The 21,282-nt window shown below is 42.2% G+C and overlaps 1 protein-coding gene across 1 annotated transcript; it reads right to left on the bottom strand.

The window, feature by feature from the left end:
• Positions 1 to 6,664: 6,664 nt before the first annotated feature.
• On the bottom strand, positions 6,665 to 19,429 carry LOC117269868 (uncharacterized). The gene is made up of 18 exons (XM_078162383.1): positions 19,368 to 19,429; positions 19,117 to 19,189; positions 17,958 to 18,000; positions 15,258 to 15,336; positions 15,063 to 15,151; positions 14,770 to 14,916; positions 13,282 to 13,333; positions 13,049 to 13,149; positions 12,637 to 12,722; positions 11,022 to 11,103; positions 10,828 to 10,913; positions 10,064 to 10,151; positions 9,461 to 9,509; positions 9,239 to 9,329; positions 9,058 to 9,158; positions 8,591 to 8,675; positions 7,916 to 8,020; positions 6,665 to 7,341 (listed from the first exon to the last, which is right to left on the bottom strand). Exons 1-18 carry the CDS (start codon positions 19,427 to 19,429, stop codon positions 7,237 to 7,239), a joined length of 1,524 nt encoding a protein of 507 aa, XP_078018509.1. The 3' UTR covers positions 6,665 to 7,236.
• Between the last annotated feature and the right edge of the window lie 1,853 nt (positions 19,430 to 21,282).

The raw sequence follows: 21,282 nt of genomic DNA, 5'->3' as shown, positions 1-21,282 counted from the left end.
AGGGTAGACATATTGGCGGAACCCTTTTAGTTTAAACAGACCGAGGCGGCCTTCTGCCACGGGAGGGGCTGTTGAAGACTTGTGGGAGGAACTGTTGATGACGCCGCACATGCGAGCCACTGGCAGTGGATAAACAGGAAACAGCTGATAGCAGGAATTAGCGAGCAGCTAGTAGCAAGAGGGAAACACAAACTTGACAGACACTGTAAAGATGAGCAACTGGGGAGACAAGGAATTGCGCGCCCTCCTTGTCCTCGCAAACGAAGAGGCCATTAACCGTCAGATGACGGGGACGGTGAAGAACGGGCCGACTTACGAGAGAATCGCAGGACTGACCAGCCGCGGCTTCCCTCCCACGTCACTGTTTACCTCACACACTGAGCTACACGTTTTGTTACTTGCTCACGCCCCCCATTGCCCCGAAAAAGGCACATTCTGTATAAACAAAAGTAGGTAGGCGGCATTTTGCTGCACTCCCCGATTTTGTTTTTATACTGCCAATGCTGAAAAAAGACTGATTGGGCTTTCCTGCAAATTTGCACAATTCCTGTTTATTGCCTTCTTCACATGTTTTTGAAAGACACCAAGCTAACTCGCTCTAACTCCTGTTTAAAAAGGGCTTATGATTTAGATTGCCACCTCTGAACTACACTTGTGTTCAAAGAGCCCACATTAAATTGAAAATGGTGCCATTTGCTGTAGGCTATATGCCCTCAAAGCTGCAAAGCCATCTCTATCGTGATTTTTTCTTTTTTTGCAAAATAGTCAATAGCAATCATATGCTTCTTCTACATTCTACCAATATATACACATACACCAATCATCCAGAACAATAAAACCACTGACAGGTGAAGTGAATGACTTTGACCATCTTGTTCCAGTATAAGGCTCTGCTGGGAAACCTTTGGTTCTGGCATTCATGTGGATACCACCTGACATGTTCAACCAAATAAAAAACCGTTGCAGACACAAACCATTGTGTGTGTTTGTGTGTGTGTGTGTGCGTGTGCACGCCCTAACTAGTAACTAGCGTGCCCCAGGGCCTATTATAATTGCTCGCACTGGGGAATCAGACCCAAACACAAACACTAATGAAGCCCTATGGGAGGATCTTTGTCAAGAAAGTGTTTGTGTGACCATTGATTCAAGATTTAGAATTAGTCACTATAATCTTCTGCACCTGACTGATCTACTACTGTTCCCACCCAGGTCACAAACTGGTCTCTCTCCCGCCCTCTGGTAGGAGATACAGGAGCTTAAAGTCATGCACAAATAGACTTAAAAACATCTGATAAATCAGAACAATCCTGCTCTTCAACTGCAATCCGCTATTTATTTACATGTGCACCAGCTTGATACAGCCTTTTCTTTTTACACTATTTATTTACAGTTTTATTAATGATTATGTTGTCTGATTTTTACTTGCTTGTTTTAATAACTACTCGGCATCTGATCAGACGTGGCACTCCTAATCTGGTTGTATATTCTTTGTACAACGACAATAAAGGCTTTCTAATTCTAATTCTTCTATTTCACTCCTCTGAAGCTGCATAAATATAACCGTGTAATATCTAAGGTGTGTATTAGACGTGGCACAGCAGAAGCTACATTTTTACACGCTACATGGCTGCGTGCAAAAGTACAACACTTTTGGGAAAATCTGTGATACCATGTCCTCCATTAGAGCCAGAGTTATGTTCACTTGGAAAACTAACTGGTCTAAATTTCAGTTGCAACGCTGTTTTTAAATTCATTAAGATTGCACTTGCTGTTGCAAGAAAATGTATAGCTCTAACGTGGAAATTGGATTACTCTGTCTTTGTCAAAATGGTTTTCAGATATAATAAATGTGTACCTCTGGAGAAAATAACATGCTCAGAGAGGCAGATGTTATCACTTCATCAAGATATGGCAACCCTATATTGACCATATGGACTCAGTCAGACTGCAATTAGTTGATCTAGACATGATTTAGGCTGTGTTTTGTTATGACTTATCATATTTTATTTTGTTTTATTTGACCTTGCTGACCTTGTTGACAAGGTGATTCTGTCATATGGGAGGAAGGGAGGGGAAACTGTCTGGTCTAGTTGTGTTATTCTCTTTTTTAAATTTGAAAATGAAGAAGAAATTTTTTAAAAATCAGACGCACTTGGGGTGATGTGTTCACTAACTGTAGGTTTCTTTGTATCAGTGCTTCCCAGCTGGTCCATCCATGGGGTTCAGATTTCTCCTTAGTTAGATCAAGGTCTACACAGTTTTATATATTCAGCGCCATGCTTGTGTTTGGGCATGTCGTCAAGCTAGTTTGCTGTCTCTGTCAAGCAGCTGTCCGTTATTGCCTCAATCTGTAGCAAGAAACGGCACTTCAGATCAGAAACTCTGTTTGACCAGTGACCCACTTTTGGATGGCCACCCACCAGTTGGAACCACTGCTTTAAAGGCACATTTAGGAAGAAGAATTTTATCAAAAGTCATCTGTGTCAGACGGATATCAGCAGTGTCATGGTTGATGGTGATGTGGGTGTACTACTTGTTAGATAGGCAGGTTACCGAGGAGGAAGTGAGAATACACTCCTTTATATTTCAGTGGTTTTCTGGCTGGTTGGTGGGTATACCATGGGTAAACCCTCCACTACACCAGTGGATATCAGTTTTATCTCCAGTACAGAGGCCCATGAAGTGCTGGGTCCATGTCATTGGTTTGACAGCCCATTGGTTCGACATCCCATTAGTCCGACTGTCCGCGGTGCTGAACGGCTCGCGGCGGGCGTATGGTGCGCCGCGACCGGCTTGAGGCAGAGCAGGCTCACGGCTTATGTGTTTGTCACTTCCTTTTTCATTTTAACCCACACCATGATCTTTTCCTGACCCTAACCTGACCTTTTTCCAACTGGATCACTCCAGCCATCAGTGACTTAAAATGAATGAGGGCCAGGGGCGTAAAGTGGGATGGCAATGTCCCCTTCCATACTTCCTGCTCCCATAGCTCTGGCCCCCCTGCACGGACCACACTCATCTTCAAACTAGGCCTTCAGATTTGATCTCAGTTTCACACCTGTTAAGCTTCGTGAACTGCTGTAACACAATCACATTGTCACAATCTGTCCACAGACACACATGGCAACTGTCTGTTCAAGGTGTGAATATGTAAGGTACGATCATGGAATGAGGGGACGGAGTGGTCTCACATTTCAGCCATCACAGGAAGTACTAACAGTGCCGAAATGATTTCTGTATAAACACGACAGCCACCAGGATGGTATCATGTGCAGGATAGATGTGATGTTTTGACAATGTTACACATATGACCTACTGCAGGATATCTAAGAAGCAGCTAGTAGCAGTTAGCAGGTAACTCAAACAAGAAGAACAGTGTCCAATAATTAGCCAGTATTGGCCAAAGAACAGTGACTTTCAGAGCTCCTTACCCTCAAAGCAGAGGACCAGATCAGCCGCCATATGACATGAACGATAAATGATTGTTATTGCCATGTTAATGCCACTGTTATCAGTTATCTGTTACATCACGCCTCATTTGGTTCTGTGATGCCGGCATGCTGTCTTACATCACAATCAGGAGCAGAATGATGCTGCTGTTGTTTGGTTCTGTGTAAAAATAAGAAGGAGGCATAAAAAGGGACTTAGTAGTGGCCCTATTGTGATCTCTGTTTAAAAATGACAATATAAACACCTAGAAAAATAAACATTATACCTTCTGAGATAGTAAACAGCAGCCTTTTGAAGCATAAATTTAAAAAAAAAACAAACATTCAAATTAAAAATCACTTGCCACTAAACTTTTATTGTTTGATAATGAATAAAAAACTACAGCATGTCACACATTAATCCAGAATTATATTAACTTTTAAGATACTCAATACCACTTAATTACACGTTTCTCAGATTTTATGAATTATGTAATAATAAAATGCTTGTATAGGTATAATTAAGATCTTTAAAAGAATTTTTGGCCCAATTTTATCCTTTTATTTATTTTAATTTTTTTTTAAATTCACTTTTTATTTTTGTCTTTTCAATGAATTTATAATAAATAAAACTTTAAATGCTGTAAATTTACATTTACCAACTTGTTTGGCCAAAAACAATCTAAAAGCAGAATCTACAGTTAATATAAATAAAAGGTTATTTAACACATTGAAAGCAGCCCTGAGAAATACTGAGAATAAATATGAGAAAGAACTGGCTTCTAACACCATTAAGTCAAACACTGAGCTCTTATTTTTTCCATCGCCTCACTTCCGGTCATATTGCTGCGGAGTGACACTCTTCACGCGCTCTCCCCGCCCCTGCCTCGCGCTGCCAAATAGTGCAACCGAGAGGAAATACAAAGACACCGACTGGCGCATTACGCTGTTTTTCCTTGCTTAATAGTGATCCGTCCTGCTGTTGAATGCGACAGTGGAGGAGACAGACAGACAGACAGACAGAGACAGACAGACAGACAGACACAGCGGGCAGTCAGACAGCTCCATTAATAAAATGAGTTGTGATATATTCAGAGGTGTTAAAGCAACATTTTCTTCTCCTGTCAGAGCTGATTTACAGCTGCTAAATATAAAAACAAACACTAAAGTACAGAATACAGATGTTGTCATTAAAGGGACAGTTCACCTAAACATCTAAAATACATATTTTCCTCTTACCTGTAGTGCTGTTCATCAGGTTAGATTGTTTTGGTGTGAGCTGCAGAGTGTTGGAGATATCAGCTGTAGAAATGTCTGCCTTCTCTCAGCTTGTGTTGCTCAAGGTGCCAAAAAAATACATGTGAAAAACTCAACATCAATGACTCTGTCCAGAAATCATGACCTGGTTACTCAAGATAATCCACAGACCTTATTGAGAGCCGTTTCATGTCGGAACTATTTTCTTTCTACCGAACTACACCTGCCAACCGTATCACTGCGCAGAAGGAAGAGTGCATCTACTGCTAGCTCGCCGAGCTAACGCTACAGCTCCGCTGACACCAGCTGAGACAAGGAATTGCAAACAAGCTCAATTCTGACTCTTTCTATGATTAATTTTTCATCCACGGAGGTTTTATGTTTATAAGATTTTACGTGAACCCAGATCTGTGATGTCATCACAATGTAAGGTCTATGGGACGAGCAAGAACCTGCAGGTGGAACCAGCAGAAGAGACAATACTGCACGTAGTCAGTGGGCTGCGTACAACGAAAGTAAACCCAGATGCTAGAAACTTTTTTGGCGCATGTGCCAGGTGAGCAGTTGTCCTTGGACTGAGCAGGCGCCATTTAAGGGTCTAGATCTTATAATACAGTCATTGTTTTTCTGCCCGTGAAGTTTGACTGGCGCTCTTTTGATTGCGTCATCAGTAGCGCCACGTACTGCTTATCTCAATAAACCAGCTCTAAAAATTCACACAACAGTGGTGAATGTAAAAGCACTATCAGCACTTGAGCAGTGACGTCCGGTGTCAGACACCAAAGACAAAAGCTGTCCTTCCACGTCGGCATGATACATGGGCGAATACTGGCAGCGTCAGAGAAACGCGGCGGGATAACAACATAAGTTAAGAGGGCGGGTGGGAGCAGTGATGGATGGGTCCAACAATCACCGCCATGTTCTTTTGGTGCATAAACCAAACCATGTGCATGTCTTGGCTAAAGGTAACTGCATGTGTTTGTTGTGGACGGAAAAAAAACATCAATTGGCGGTGTTGTACTGAGATGACGAAATGTTAAATTTCCTGTGAAAACAGAAGTGTATTTTGAAAACCAATGCATGTAACAGGCTGAAGTTGACACGGTGTCCCAGAACTTTAACCACCAACACACCCAGGGTACCTCGGACGTCATATGTGGACGTGGAAAGTCCATGACCAAACGTCAATATGTGACGAGGTCGTAGTGAGAACCTGTTGGATCCTCAGAGTCAGGTAATCATTCTCAGTTAGACACCAACTGTACTCATTAATCCAACCCTGCTCTTAACAAACTGGATACTGATGGTGTCAGGAAGACATTTGTTGACTTAGAATAACCCGTCTGAGACGACTGATGTTGGCTTCATGTAATATCTACAGTGCTTTACACATGCATCTTCTTCTGCTCCCAGATCTCCTGCTACAAATTAAAGAGACAGCATCGCCTGCAGCAGCTGTGGAGCTCTTCATGGTTCAGTGGACGCTGCGGACAAAAAAAACCCAACATGTCAAACCAGTCAATGTCCTGTTGTTGACTCTCAGCTACAGTGTGGTTTTACAAACTGACAGAACAATGAGACAAACACAAGATAAATTCATGCTTGCTATCTCACATGATGGACTTCTACTCTTCACCAAACATCCCAGGACTACAAATCCCATCATACACTGCTGAACAGAACTACAAGTTTGAAGCTAGCAGACCACGTTTCCTCTCAAAGCACTAACAGTCATTTCTGATTATCTTATGAAACTAGTAACTGCTTGGCCTGACGTCATATCAGAGGCCGACGCTGTTGTGATACACACAGGTCACTCTCAATGTGAATATATGAATTAAATCATATATTTTATTTATTTATTATATTAGTGAAGTTACTCCAGATCTTCCATGTATCCCCTGGTGACTGTAGGAGTGTCTCCTGAGCTGTAAGCACCTGGTTTGGAAGGAAAAGACCAACTGACACCATCTGGCTTTTGTAAGTCAGGGTTTATTATGAAATTCTCACATTTAAATTAAGAGTCAAATGATGCTCAGCTATGACAACGCTACAATCAGCTGTTGTGCTCTCAACAATACGAGATGCAAACTTTTCACATTCTTTTTTGCAACATATTTTTATTGTACTGTAAGAAAGTTAAATGTGTTCACACCAAACGCGAGGCAATTTTGTGTTGACTCGCTTCATACGCACAAATAACTCGGGTCATACGTGCTTGAAAGTACGTCCTCAGCGTCATATGTCCCCAGAGACTCTCAATGCTGATTGGCTATCGTGGTGCAAATTGTCGCTGAAGTTCAGATTTTTCAACTCTTGGTATGGTGCAAAATCGTGCTACTTGCTTCATTTCAGCCACTTAATTCAAATATTTCATGTCCATTGCGTCCATTACACTGCCTGGTGGGAATTCATGTCTAATCACGTGTTACATTGACTTAACCTTTATTCGCGCCTAGTGGGAACACAACATAACATGTAACGTTCAAAGTGGAACAAAGATGAAAAAAAAAGAAGATCATGTCCGTCTCCATCCATCTATCCTTCTATCTCACATTCCTTTGAACTGCTGCATGATGGACAGAAGATGTTCGCTGCGTTTCTGGATGCTGCTCTGCTCCTCCTTCAGCCGCTCCTGCTCCTGCAGCACCTCCTCCTGAGGACCCATCACACAGACAGACAGAGGGAGGGAGGGTTTGTTTAAATGTGATGCTCCCACATTCCACGCATCTGCTTTAGCTCACACTTAAGCCCCTTTTACACTGCACAAAAACCTGCTAACACCCGCTAACACCTGGCTTGTTAATGTAACAAAAAAACATCCATCTCCGCCCAAGCAGCACAAGTAAGAGGTCTATAAAGACAAGTAACCACCATTACTTTTCACTGGCCTCCATGCTGCTTTCTACTGTTTGCTAATCTGTTTCCTGGCCTGTCCATGACATTGAACGTCACACAGCAGAAAAAAAAATCCCTCCCAGAAAGGTATACTCGTCTGCTGCAGAGCCATGTACACAGCTCTGGACTATTGGCAATGGGAAAGGAGTTTATCACCTATTTTCAGTGGGTTGCCCCGTGTTTTATTTGGGGAGGTGACATGTCATCTATCGTCATTATACAGTCTATGGCAGTAACGCAATCTGTACACAAGTGGTCAGCCAGAGACACACGTCTCGGCTATCCGAAAAAAATCCACAAGACCAAAAAACAGGATGGGTGTGTTTACTGACTCTGAGCCTGCAGAGCTCCCTCCTCTCTCGGTCGTTCTCCTCGGCTCTCGCTCGGAGCCACGCCTCATTTTGGGAGCGATGTCGGTCCAGCATCTCCTGTAGCTCCTGCACACACACAAAACAACACAAAACATATGTCCAGATGGTCTGTGCTCCTAATTTAGCATGCTAACAAGCCCCAAAGCATTCGGGTCCATGTCATTGGTTCGACAGCCCATTGGTTCGACATCCCATTAGTCCGACTGTCCACGGTGCTGAACGGCTCGCGGCGGGCGTATGGTGCGCCGCGACCGGCTCTGGGTCAGCTGGGAAAGGCTTGAGGCGGAGCAGGCTCACGGCTTATGTGTTTGTCACTTTCTTTTTCATTTTAACCCACACCATGATCTTTTCCTGACCCTAACCAAGTGGTTTTTGTGCCTAAACCTAACCAGACCTTAACCACAGGGCATCATGATGATTTCGGAACGGACTTCGGAACAATGAGTTTAATATGGTCGGAACAATGGGATGTCGAACCAATGGGATGTCGAACCAATGGGCAGTTCCCAAGCATTCTGCCATGCTAACATGTTAGCATTAGCATGTTAACAATGCAGTAGTTGGATAAAAGGGTTTAAATTAGACATGTTAGACGATATTCAGTTGGTTGAGATCTGATTGGATGAAGCGATGAACCTGCTGCTGTTGTTGTCTGCAGGCTTCATGAGCTTCTTTGTCTCTTTGCAGAGCAGCAGCAGCTTGAGACAACTCTGACTTCTCTCTGAGGAAAGAAAAGAAATTCAGACGTAAAGAAATTAATACAAGTTTGACAGCCTAGTTATATGAATATTTAGAGAGTTAACTCTTTGAAACCTGAACAAATTGGTTTGATTTCTTCTGGAAACACGGGAAGAAGGCGATGAGCAGCGCAACAAGCCTCTATAATCTAGTTCCCCATTATCTCGAAAGAAATCGAAACCACTTTGTTCAGGTTTCAAAGGTTGAAGTGTTTGTGAGAGGCGTCTGATGTTGATCCAGGTGTCAAAGGAGTTATCAGCTGTCAACCAGACCATCTCTTCAAAGAGACCCCAGCTGGATCAGTATTTGGCATTAATGATCTGATGTAAATACCTAATGCAAACAAACTAAACGTGTTCATGTACCGGTCCAGTTTGAGGAACTCCTGGTCGAGCAGGGCGAAAGCAGTCTGGATCATTTTCATGGCCTGATCTCGCACTGCACTGAAGTCTCTGTGGACAAACACCTACAGGAGGAAACAACACATCACCTGTGTTACTAGAGAGCTTTGTCTTGTTTTAATCTTACTTCATGTACAGTCATCACCTGAGCACTAGCTGCGGGGCCCCTGGGCTGGCTGAACGCAGCCGAGTCGCTCAGCTCGTAGCGAACATTGGGAACCTTTGTGGGAGTGAAGCTGTCGAGACCAGAATGAAACCAGAGTGTTAGACTGAGAGCTGAGAGTCAAACAGAGCGTGACGTGAAGCTGAAACTGCACACACACAGCAAGACGAAACAGAAACACAGGTGTGTGAAGCGGCTGTTGACCTGTGGCTGACTCCCTGCAGACCAAACTCCGACAAAATCTCCTTCATCACTGTGGAGAAAAAGTCCAGTGTTCACACAGCTACTCCAGCACAATCAATGACTTCCAGGTGAAGACTTTCCGAAAGTGTTTGCGGTTCTCCTCATCTGTACTATTCTTGTACACGAAAGCTATTTGGCCAGATTGACATTTCATGGTGTGTTCCTGCTCCCCAGAGGACGAACACTTTAATGTGGCCTCATCTGTTAACCACAATCCCCCAGTGTTATGTTCTCAATAGCTAAGCTGAGTCCTGCTGCTTTGTAGCATCATAACCAATCACCACTCTTCCACATAGAGTTTTCCTTTAGGCATTTTTGTCATCAAGAAAACTATATATGCTTCAACGGTGAACGAAGAATCCAAAAACGGAAAGGTTAAAGATTTAACATTAGGGACACTGTCGCTGTCTGTATAAAGGCAGTAAGAACAACTTCATATTTTAGCTCCACTGTTGGTACGAACAGTTAAATCATCCAGATGAGAGTCAGATATTTGCTGTAAAGCACGCTGCAGGCCCTCGTGTTAATGTGGTGTTTCAATAAAATAAATAAGGAATAATGTACCTGGTTGTCTCTCTGAGGGGTTGATGAGTTTCATCACCTTCAGGTCGTTAAACTCCTGCTCTTCATTCTTTCCTCCGAACACGTACAGCTGTCGACCAAACACACAGAAAAATCTTATTTAAAAAGACATGACAATAATGGCACAGGGTAAAAGGGTTATGAAGCCAGGGGAGGGGGGATATCGTAAGAAATAATTCAGATTCTCCAAGATTAATGTTTTACAGGAAAAAAATGGGATATTCTTTGAAATTACAGAGGTAAAATTATTAGAAAAAAACCCCACAATTAATGCAAAAAAACCCTTGAACATTCTCTAAGATCCTGAAGTCAGACATTTGAGAGTAAATACTGAGAAATTCACATTTATGAAGAAAAAAATGAAGAAAAAAAAATGCTCTCTCAATTTTTTTTTTTTAAAAAATTGATTTATTTATTCATGCATTTTTAAGGAACCCCATTGCTTCAGTTTGCAACGCTGGATCAACCTTAGAATTTTTGAGTTTTACTAACAAATGCATGAATTTATAATATACAAACATATTCAAGTTTTTATTGAGATTGTGTAATTTCTTTTTTTACTTGTGGATTTACCACCTAAAATTCAAAGAATATCTCCGTTTTTTTAAATAAATTTATGACTTTAATGTAACCCCAGAATTTTTTGTTTTTTTGTTGTTTTTTAAACTACAATGGCCCTTATATGCTGTTGTACAATAATAATCTCAAATGGTCTAATTAAAAAAAAGGTTTGGTAACACACTGACGTGGCTGTGGAGGATGAAGGCGGTGTGTCCGTGTCGTCGAGCCGGAGGAATCCCGACGTACAGAGGAACCTTCCACTTCATCTTAGCTGCAGAGACACAATGTGAAATATATAATCAATATATTTCTATCCTTTGACTTTCCTTATAATAGATCATATATTTCTCAGTCAGTTCATCTGCAGTGTTTCACTCACAGATGCTGAGTTTATGGATTTCATTGGATGATGTCACCATGCCGTCCTCATTCGTGCTTTTGCCCCCAAACAGGTAGATATCCTTCAACACAGATTTAACAGAGACAAATTAGATTTAGTTTATCAAAGACTACTTTTACTAGACTATTTCTATTAATGTTTACATCTGCTCCGATTTCCTTTCATATTTTAGACCTTCCTAAGCTCCTGTTTTGAGAGTTTGCTGGATTTCTGCCCTGATTTAGAGAAAAAATATATTTCATTTGGCTGAATTTGTGTCTCCACGCCAGTGACAGGTGTGGCTGTATGTTTTCGGGTTGTCATCTGTCCGTCTCATTCTCGTGAACGCAATATCTCAGGAGCACCTGGAGGATTTTTTTTTTAAATTTGGCACAAACGTCCACTTTGACTTAACAATGAAGTGATTAAAATTTTGTGGTCAAAGGTCAGTGTGACCCCACAAAATGAGTTTTGGCCATAACTCAAGAATTCATACGCTAATTATGACAAAACTTCACACTAATGTCTAACAGGATAAAATAATGAAGTGATGACATTTTATATCCAAAAGGTCAAAGGTCAACTTCACTGTGGCATCATAATGTTCTGCAAAAACACTTTTTCTGGCCATAATTTGACACCATATCTCAGGAACAGAAGGGGAGACATTTGGTCAGATACTGAATTGGTGACTCGAATCTTGAAACTGTGGTGATTGTATTGATCTTAAAAAATCCTGGGTTAAAATCAACCCAACTTGGGTTTTTTTTAACCCAACGCCTGGGTAACTATTGGACCAACCCAGCAGTAGTTAATTTGACCCAAAAAAATGGGTTGTGCATTTTAACCCAACAAGATGGGTTACACATTTAATTCAAATTCTGGGTCAAATTAATTTCAACCCTGGGTAAATTCTACCATATGAATTGGTTAAATATTATCCAAATTATACTTTATATAATATTCCACCCAAATGCTGATTCATATAAACTGCAATGGGATAATTCTACCTCAAAAATGGTGATTATCGTGATGTTGTGTTTTACTGTAACAGAATACCCATGTCTCGTAAACAGTTAAATTATAAACCCTCTAAAATACATCCTATATTTGCTCATGCAAATATATTACGCAATAAACACTTTTAAACAATGTTAGAATCTTTAGAAAATATTTACTCTATTTTTGGCAGATCAGAGGATTAACGTGCAAAACAATCTTCAACAACTGACAGCAATGCAAAACTACATGAATAAATGTACAATATCTTGTGTTTAGGACTTTTAAAAGCGAAAATGAAAAACAGACCATTACTACGTCAAAAGTAACCAACTAACTACAGTATTAAAATCGTCAAACATGGCCAAATTAACTACATTTAATGCCTCAGCTCCTGCAAGTGCTGTCGGGTTGACGCACCAAGACATACTTTAGCAGCGGTATGACATGCACCGGGCAGCAGCATTTTTGGATTCCCCAAGTAACTGCCACACTATGAAGAGTGAGAAAGTCTGCACTAGGGTGGGTGGAAGGCGAGGTGGATAGGTCAGACAAACTCCAGACTTGTACGTGTGTGTGTGTGTGTGTGTGTGTGTGTGTGTGTGTGTGTGTGTACTTTATCATGGTGTGCAGTCAGTGTTTGTCCACTGCAGGCTGCAGGTGATTCTCCCTTCACCTCCCATTTCTGCCAAACCAAGCTCTCTGAAATCAGGAGAGACCCAAAGGTCAGAGGTCAGATCACAAGTCAGACAAACTTTGTTAGATGTACACTTTGTATGGAAGTCTAGGGCTGACTGCGCTGAAGTGAAACCAGTCCATTTATTAGATTATATATTATATTTCATTCAATTTCTATTTTTGAAGTATAAAGGAAAATATGAATGTTGATCTTACATTGATTTCCAGTCAAAAGCATTTAAAGAAACTTTAATTATTTATAATTAATGTTTTAATGGAAACACAAACCACTTGACGATTCCAAACATGTTTTCTATATATATTCCTGTATAACCTGACTCAGTATTTACCTGTGTTGAGGACATGCAAGTCTTTACAGAAGTCTCCACCTGCCTCACATCCTCCAAACATGAACACCTGATCTCCGACCAGAGCAAAACTCTGACCAAACCTTCACAGACACACATACTAAGGTTAGTGTCAGTGTTAATAAGAATCACAACCACTGTGCATTTTAATATAACACAATATAACATTCCTGTAACAAATCCTCCCTGTGTGTATCTGATGATCAGAGTCTTACAGCGCAGGAGGCAGAGAGCCGCTGGTTTTTACCGGCGTCCAGGTGAGAGACACTGAAACAGAAAGAAAACACAGACACACAAACTTGTAACAGGCTGAGTCTTTTAAAGGGCCAGTGTGTAAAATGGGTTGAAAACAGTGACATTAGTGGTCAATTCTAGATTGCAGGGCTCACTCGCTCACCCCTCCCGTCAGGTAAATGACGGTGGCCTCGTAGGGACAAAAAGCCTTGCGCACGAGTTTTTCAGGAGTAGGTCTATCTAGCAACGAGGTGAATGTTTATTTAGAAATCTAAGCCATGTTACGATATTGTAATGAATCCCTCACGAGCAGGAGACCAGAGGAGCGTTCGGGAAAAAGGTCCGTTTATTTGAGCACTCCAAAAACTCCGGTAACACTCCACTCCGTCCCAAACTCTGACTCTTCTAGCGTAACAGACACACTTCATACACACATACTCGTTTACCATCCTGAGTGGGGACCCCCCTCTCCTCTCTGCTCCACCAATCTCCAGCCCGCACACTGACTGACAGCGTAGCCTGTAAACAGAGCTCAGCTGTTTATTTAGCCTAGCAATATCTCCGGACTATAGTAGCTGCAATGGACGACTTTGAACGCGATTTTGAAGAGTTTCTTGTAGCGGACACAGACCCAGAGCCATACCTGTTTGAGCCGGAGGACACAGATGAGGAACTCCATGTGTTTGATGCTGAGCGGGCGAGAAGAGAGGCTGAATGCACAGAATGGGATTCGGTGCTACTGCTACCATCATTGGGGAGATATATCACCAGGAGGAAAAGCGCCGCAGAGAGTGCATCACAAGGAGTGAAGTTGCATCTTCTTTTCCTCGCAGATGACGTTTGGGTTCATTCTCTCCTGTTGCGTGGTAAGTGTGGTCCATTCGCAAACTTTATAACTAAAAAAACTTTTCACTACTCTCTATCGACGAACTACTAACACTCTGCTGTTTCCTCCTCCTTCTTCCTTCCTTCCGCTGTCTTCGTTGGTTTATTTATACACGCGAAACGCGTTCTCTGGCTGGCTGGATTGTCCACTCGGTCTGCCGTACATACATGGCGGCGCAAGATGGCGACCTCTCTAAAGCAAGGCCCTTGCTATATATATATATAAAAGCATAATTATAAGGCTACGAAAACCAAACAAATTTTATTTTATAGCGATCATACACTTATATAAACATATTAATGGGTAGAATATTCAGATTTAGATTCAGATTGACAATAAACCATGCCAAATATTACACACTGGCCCTTTAAAAAGCAGAACGCTCTCAGTCTGTGTCAGCTGATTATCATAGAAATACAGACGACAGTAATTCTAAAAGCTAACTGAGAGTTTGGAAAATGATCAGCAGGGATGAAGAAGAATCAGGACCAGTAGTTAAAGGAACACTTCACTTCTTAAATTATCATTTGCATATCAAGATCTTTATGCCCTTAAATGAAGATGAAGATGATGATGTATGGACCTGTGTTGAAGACCAAGAGATCATCAGATGGATTCCCTCCCAGACTGCCTCCGTACACGAAGATGTTGTCTCCCACGGCAACAGAGCTGTGGCTGAGGGTCCTGAGGGCCACACCTCCGACTGCTAGGCCCTCCCAGGTCAGAGACACTGTCAGAAGATGGAGACACATCACAGCACTGTTAGGCTTCACTTTACTCTTCATTAATGTAACATTAAAGCAGCACTAACAACACAAAGAAACATTAGCACAAATGAACCGGGACATGTTTCTCCACCTGCTGTAACATCCTCACCTATATCAAAGCTGTAGACTCCTGGGAGACACTCAGTGGCGTCAGGGCTGGACGCTCCTCCAAACAGATACAGCTTCCCTTTCACAACACTAATAAAGAAGACAGGTAAAGCTATGGGCATGTGTCATTATCAGCAGTGAGTCTGCCCCCTAACTGTAGGCCTAAGCAATCAGCAACTAATATATGTTGCTGTACCAAAGAGTGTGTCCTTCTCTGGCTGAGGGAACGTCTCCGCTCTGAGGAATCTCCTCCCACATGACATCATCAGGAGAAACTGCACACAAGAACAAAAGCTCTGGTTAGTAGTGGCGTGAGTTGCCGAGTGTTGGAGATATCAGTTGTAGAGATGTCTGCCTTCTCCAATATAATGGAACTAGATGTCTCTCAGCTTGTGGTGCTCAAAGTGCCAAAATAATACATTTGAAAACTCAACATCAATGTCTCTTTCCAGAAATCATGATCTGGTTACTCAAGATAATCCACAGACCTTGTTGTGAGCAGTTTCATGTAGGAACTATTTTCTTTCTACTGAGCTACACCTGCCAACTGAATCATCTTACTATATAATGATGAAAACTCTGTGTGTGTGTGTGTTCCACGTTTTTCTCCTCACTGACTTGGTCAATCCATGTGAAATTTGGCACAGTGGTAGAGGGTCATGGGAGGATGCCAATGAAGCAATATTACATCAATTGGCCAAAGGGGGGCGCTATAGCAACCGACTGAAATGTCAAACTTTGAATGGGCATATCTCATGCCCTGTATGTCGTAGAGACATGAAACTTTGCACAGAGATGCCTCTCCTCATGAGGAACACATTTGCCTCAAGAACCCATAACTTCCGCTTATATAGATTTTGCGCCATTTTGAATTTTTTGAAAAACACTTCAAATGGATCTCTTCCTAGGAAGGGGGTCTGTTCATAAATCCGACATCCCATTATTCCGACATCCCATTGTTCCGAAATCTCAATGTTTCGACATCCCATTGTTCCGACCATATTAAACCCATTGTTACGAAGTCCTGTTGTTCCAAAATCTAATTTTTCATTGTTACAAAATAACTGTTTCATGATTAAGGTCTGGTTAGGTTTGTTTTTTTTTAAAGATATGTTTTTGGGCATTTTCACCTTTAATGGATAGGACAGACAAGTGTGAAAGGGGGAGAGAGAGAGAGAGGGGGATGACATGCAGCAAAGGGCCATAGGCTGGACTCGAACCCGGGAGCCTGCTCTACCACCAAGCCACCGACGCCCCGGTCTGGTTAGGTTTAGGCACAAGAACTACTTGGTTAAGGGTTAGGAAAAGATCATGGTTTGGGTTAAAATTATAACTTTCAACATCGTTTCTACTTCCTCAAAACAGGGCGACCGTTGTCGTCATGGCAACAGTAAACAACACGACAACATGGTGTCTTGCTGCTTTCCCTTGCTGCTCGCTTTTTCAACTTTTTGCATTGCAACATGGAGATTTCAGAACAACAGGACTTCGGAACAATGGGATGTCGAAGTACTGAGATTTCGGAACAATGGGTAATTTTCGGAATAATGGGATGTCAAAATTATGACATGGCACCCCTAGGAAGTTTGAGCGATCTGCATGAAACTGGGTGAACATAATCTAGGGACCAATATCTAAAGTTCCCTCTTGGCAAAAGTTGGAAAACTTACTAAAACTGAGCTTCTATAAGGCAATGAATATTGCGGAGGGCGTGGCTCATCACATAAAGGTGTATAACATCTCAAGGGTTTCAGCCATCACCACGCAACTTTGTAGGCATATGACCACACATAATCTGAGGGGACCCCTCCATTATTGACCCCATCAAACAAAATGGGGGTGCTAGAGAGATCATTTCTTATCTAGGCCTAACCGCCATATGGATTTTTACTAAACTTGGTAGATATGTAGAACAGGACGACGTTCATTTTTTGCCTATATTTGACAGGACAGTGAAGCATGATAGGAAGGATAGGAGAGAGCAAGGAAGACATGCAGCAAAGAACGAAGGCCGGATTCCAACCCCCACCGCTGCAACAAGGGCTAGCCGCACCTTTCCCATGTGAACTACCCGTGCGCCCCACTTTTAAGTCAATACAACATATAAACACTTTAACTATCTGCCTTTCAACGTGCTACCTCAACTACTAATGTACAGTTTTAGCCCACTAACTATCCCACTATTGGCAATGGTACTACTGTACTTTCAATAAAGCAATCATACTATCACATTCACACAAACTCTGTCTGAATACATTGCTCTTCTTCATGGGTTCAGTTGACTATTTAATCTGCAATTTCCTATGACCTGTATCCCAAACACACACCATGTGAAACTGTACGTGGGCACCTGTGCACTCAATGGGTATGGACTAGTTGCATAGAAAGAAGCGTACCTACAGCTAACTCACCTCACACCACTGAGTTAGCTAACGTAACAGCTTAGTAGAGGAGCCTCTCCTCCATGAGTAGATGCACACTTCCCTCTGTGCAGTGATACGGGTGGCAGGTGTAGCTCGGTAGAAAGAAAATAGTTCCTATATGAAACTGCTCACAACAAGGTCTGTGGATTATCTTGAATAACCAGGTCATGATTTCTGGACAGAGTCATTGATGTTGAGTTTTTCAAAGGTACTTTTTTTTGTGGGGGGGAGGGGGCGCTCTGAGCACCACAAGCTGAGAGACATCTCTACAGCTGATATCTCCAACACTCTGCTACTCACACTGAAACAATCTAGACTGATAAACAGCACTACAGGGAAATATGTAGTTTTGATTTTGTGGTAAACTGAGCTTTAAACATATTCGACACACTAGATAAAATAATATAATCCAGACCATCTAGGGCTCCAAAAAATACAATATAATTGGGACTTTTAGCATCTTTTATTCATACCTGTCAGCATGTAGAAGTCGTTGAAGTAAACAATGATGTCCTCCTAAATAAAGAAGAAGACCATTAGACGATTATATCCCATGTTTCAGCCATGTGTTGTATGCAAATGTTAAGCAGGCAGCTGTCAGAGCTCCCTGAATTAAGAAGGTTTGAAACAGAACTGCAACGATAAGTTGATTGATTGATTCGTTAATCAAAAGAAAATTAATCACTAACTGACTTGATAACTGATCAGTCATTTCAGTTGTTCTTCAAGCAAAAATGTCAAACACTTGCTGGTTCCAGCCTCTTAAATGTGAGAACTGCTTGTCTTTGTCATTTATAAAGACGCTTCAGGTTTTGGACCTTTGGTTGGACGATCGATGCAATTTAAAGACATCACTTTGGACATTTGCAACACGTTCTCATCCTAACTCATCAAATAAAGCCGCTTTGTCAATGGACTTACATGTTAATATGATGCTTCAGGTACCCTCCTGCATCTGTTCCAGTGTTCACAGACGGTGTCTCAACTGATACTTCTTATATTCTTTGCGTCTTTTTAATATACGCCTCCAATTGCACAGGAAATGTACAAATTCTTTTTCAAAACTTGAAATGCTGTTAAAATACTTTGTGTTTAGGTTGACTTCCTGAGGTTTAGGCAACAAAAGGACGTGGCTAGGTTTGGAAAAAAACACCATGGTTTTGCTTACAGTTCACACCAAAGCCAAACAGTGTCCTCCTGGGTGAAAGTCTGGAGCTTGTGTGACCCATCCACCTCCCCTCATTGGCCCTATGAGGACTTTCATGTTCTTTATATTACGGTAGTTGCTGGTGGCATTAAAAACTGCATATAGCACCGCTGCTAAGGGTGCCTCTCTGCGTCTGCGTCTGATGTCGACATCCACTCATAAAGCATTAGTATTTGACGACTTGGGTTGTTGCCCGCTGCCAGTAAAACTGATGCTTCTGGTGCGTATCATACTGCTACGTAAGGTGCTTCTGCGCTTCTGTCTCTGGCGCTAAAATCACTTACAAAGCGGCGGTATTTGAGGAGTTGGGAGGAGAACAGGCTGTCATCTTTCACATTTTTTAAATTTCTTTTTAGACTTAATGATTAATCGATTATTCGTGACAGTAATTGGCAGATTAATTGATAATGAGATTAAAAATTCACCTCCTGACTCATGCTGGAGGATCCTCCAAACAGAAAGGCGACATTTCCTGCCACAGCTAGCGCGTGGCCCTGCCTGTGTCAGAAGACATGGACAGTGAGAATGAGTCTGCAGATCCAATAATAATCTCAGCATCAGTCCATGTGAAGCCTTGAATTCATCACATTGTTAAAAACTATCCTGCAGAGAGGATGAATCATCAGTCTGGTGTCAGGACGTCATATTCACTGTTACAGGAAGAACAGTGACCCACCTGGGACTCGGGGCCTCTCCCCTCATCTCCTTCTCCAGCCAGTGACCGCTGGCTAATGCCATCTTCACATCTGCTGTCTCACACACACACACACACACACACACACACAGTCACCATCTGAATTGTTCAGGATTCTGAGTCACAGGTGAAACAACTTGCCCCACTGGGGAGGTTTTAACCTTGATCCTCTCTGTTGTTTTGTCTCTTAGTCATCACAGTATCTTTATTATATCTCACTCTGCTGCGCACACAATGAGTGATGAGTTTGGGTGAGAATAAAGCTGCTATATGTCGTTATTAGAGCATCACATGACTCATAATCCTGCGCTGTGAGACTAAGAAGTAGGCCACGCTTTACCTCTAGATTCCTATAAGTATTTAAAAACCCTTCTGTTCTCTTAATATTCTTGTAGGTGTGACATCATCTATTGTAACTCCCAAACACATTAGGTCTCATTCATGAAACATGAGCAGAACGAATTTGTGTGTAAACTGTTTGCAGAAGGAAATGTATGTGTATTTCAGCATTCATCAATATGTTAGTAGCTCCAATATTTTTGCAGCTACTAACAAAATCTCCACCTGTGTCTGACTGCTGTGTAAATAAGATATTGCACATAAATGTTGCTTGTCATTAGGAATTACAATTTTAATTCATATTGTGTTGTGTTATGTTCACAGATGCCTTTGAAACACTTAAGTTAAACCAACACGTTCTCACTCCGACCTCGTCACATGTCCACGTTTGGTCATGGACTTTCCACGTCCAAATATGATGTCCAAGGTGCCCTGGGTATGTTGGTTCTGGGACGCCATGTCAACTTCAGCCTGTTACATGCATTGTCTTCTTTCAAAATACACTTCTGTTTTCACAGGAAATGTACAGTTTGCATACAGTCTCTTTCAAAATAAAAGCACTACGTCGGTACAACACCGCTAATTTACGTTTTTTTTTTTCCTTCAACAACACACACACATGGTTAGGTTTAGGCAACAAAAGCACGTGGTTGGTTAGGAGAAAAGAACAGGGTTTGGCTTTAGAATCTCACGGGAAGTGAACACCTCTCTCTTGAGTGAAAATTGGTGTTTGTTGGACCCATCCACCACCCTTGCCACCCGCTTCAGTTGAACTTTTGCCACCTAAACTTTTGTCCTTGTCCCGCCGCGTTTCCCCCTGATGCTGCTGGCCTCAGTTAAACTTTAATGACACCTGGCTGCGTATCATGTAGGCATTAAAGGCGTTAGTTTCTAATGCAGCAGGTCACACCCAATCGCAAATTTCGATGACTTTGGAGTGAGACCGGGCTCACCAAACACTGAGCTATCAGTGATGGCTGTCAGAATGTTTAGTAATTTAGCATTTAATTTATCACATACATCACCGTACCTTCTGAGTTTGCTATTGAACTCTCCAGTGGGGGCATGTCGCTGTCTCCGCCTGGAATGATTCCCGACAGATAGGCATCAAGTTTTATATCGAACCATTTTCATTTAAAGCCCCTACAAGGAACTTTCATTTTTGAGTTGATTTTGGCGACCCTGTGGACAAGAGTGGTAGTGTTTTGCCGGAATGAAGCCTACATTTCCCATGAGCTCTAGCGCATATTGTCGTAAAGATGCTTACCTGGCTCGCGCATGTGTTTGTTTTGAGGATGAACGAAACAACAAGACGGGAAAACTTTGCCCCCGCTCCTATCGGGGATCCCAGCTCACCTCTGCCGCGCCCCAGCTCCACCTCTCCGGCAAAAGCGCCACCGCCGCCGGGGTAAACGCAGCGGTCAGCTGGTAAGGCTGAAGGCCTGTTTGGCGAGCACTTCCACGGCTTCTTGGACTGAGTATGGAGCGGTGCCTCGCCTCTTTATTTCTCGGCACTTGCTGGTACCTGTCGTCGGCCTGGATGAGGTGTTCCAGCCCC

This window comes from Epinephelus lanceolatus, chromosome 19 (assembly GCF_041903045.1).
Source record: "Epinephelus lanceolatus isolate andai-2023 chromosome 19, ASM4190304v1, whole genome shotgun sequence".
Lineage (NCBI taxonomy): Eukaryota > Metazoa > Chordata > Actinopteri > Perciformes > Serranidae > Epinephelus > Epinephelus lanceolatus.
This window is presented reverse-complemented; position numbering and strand designations above follow the sequence as displayed.

Bases quoted from the DNA above. Each gene is read 5' to 3' on its own strand.
- LOC117269868 (XM_078162383.1), bottom strand. From the start codon at position 19,429: ATGGCATTAGCCAGCGGTCACTGGCTGGAGAAGGAGATGAGGGGAGAG. The intron at 12,723-13,048 runs GTAAATACTGAG...TCCTGATTTCAG, and splicing joins CTTGCATGTCCTCAACACAG to AGAGCTTGGTTTGGCAGAAA. The intron at 9,330-9,460 runs GTCAACAGCCGC...TGGTCTCGACAG, and splicing joins CTGCAGGGAGTCAGCCACAG to CTTCACTCCCACAAAGGTTC.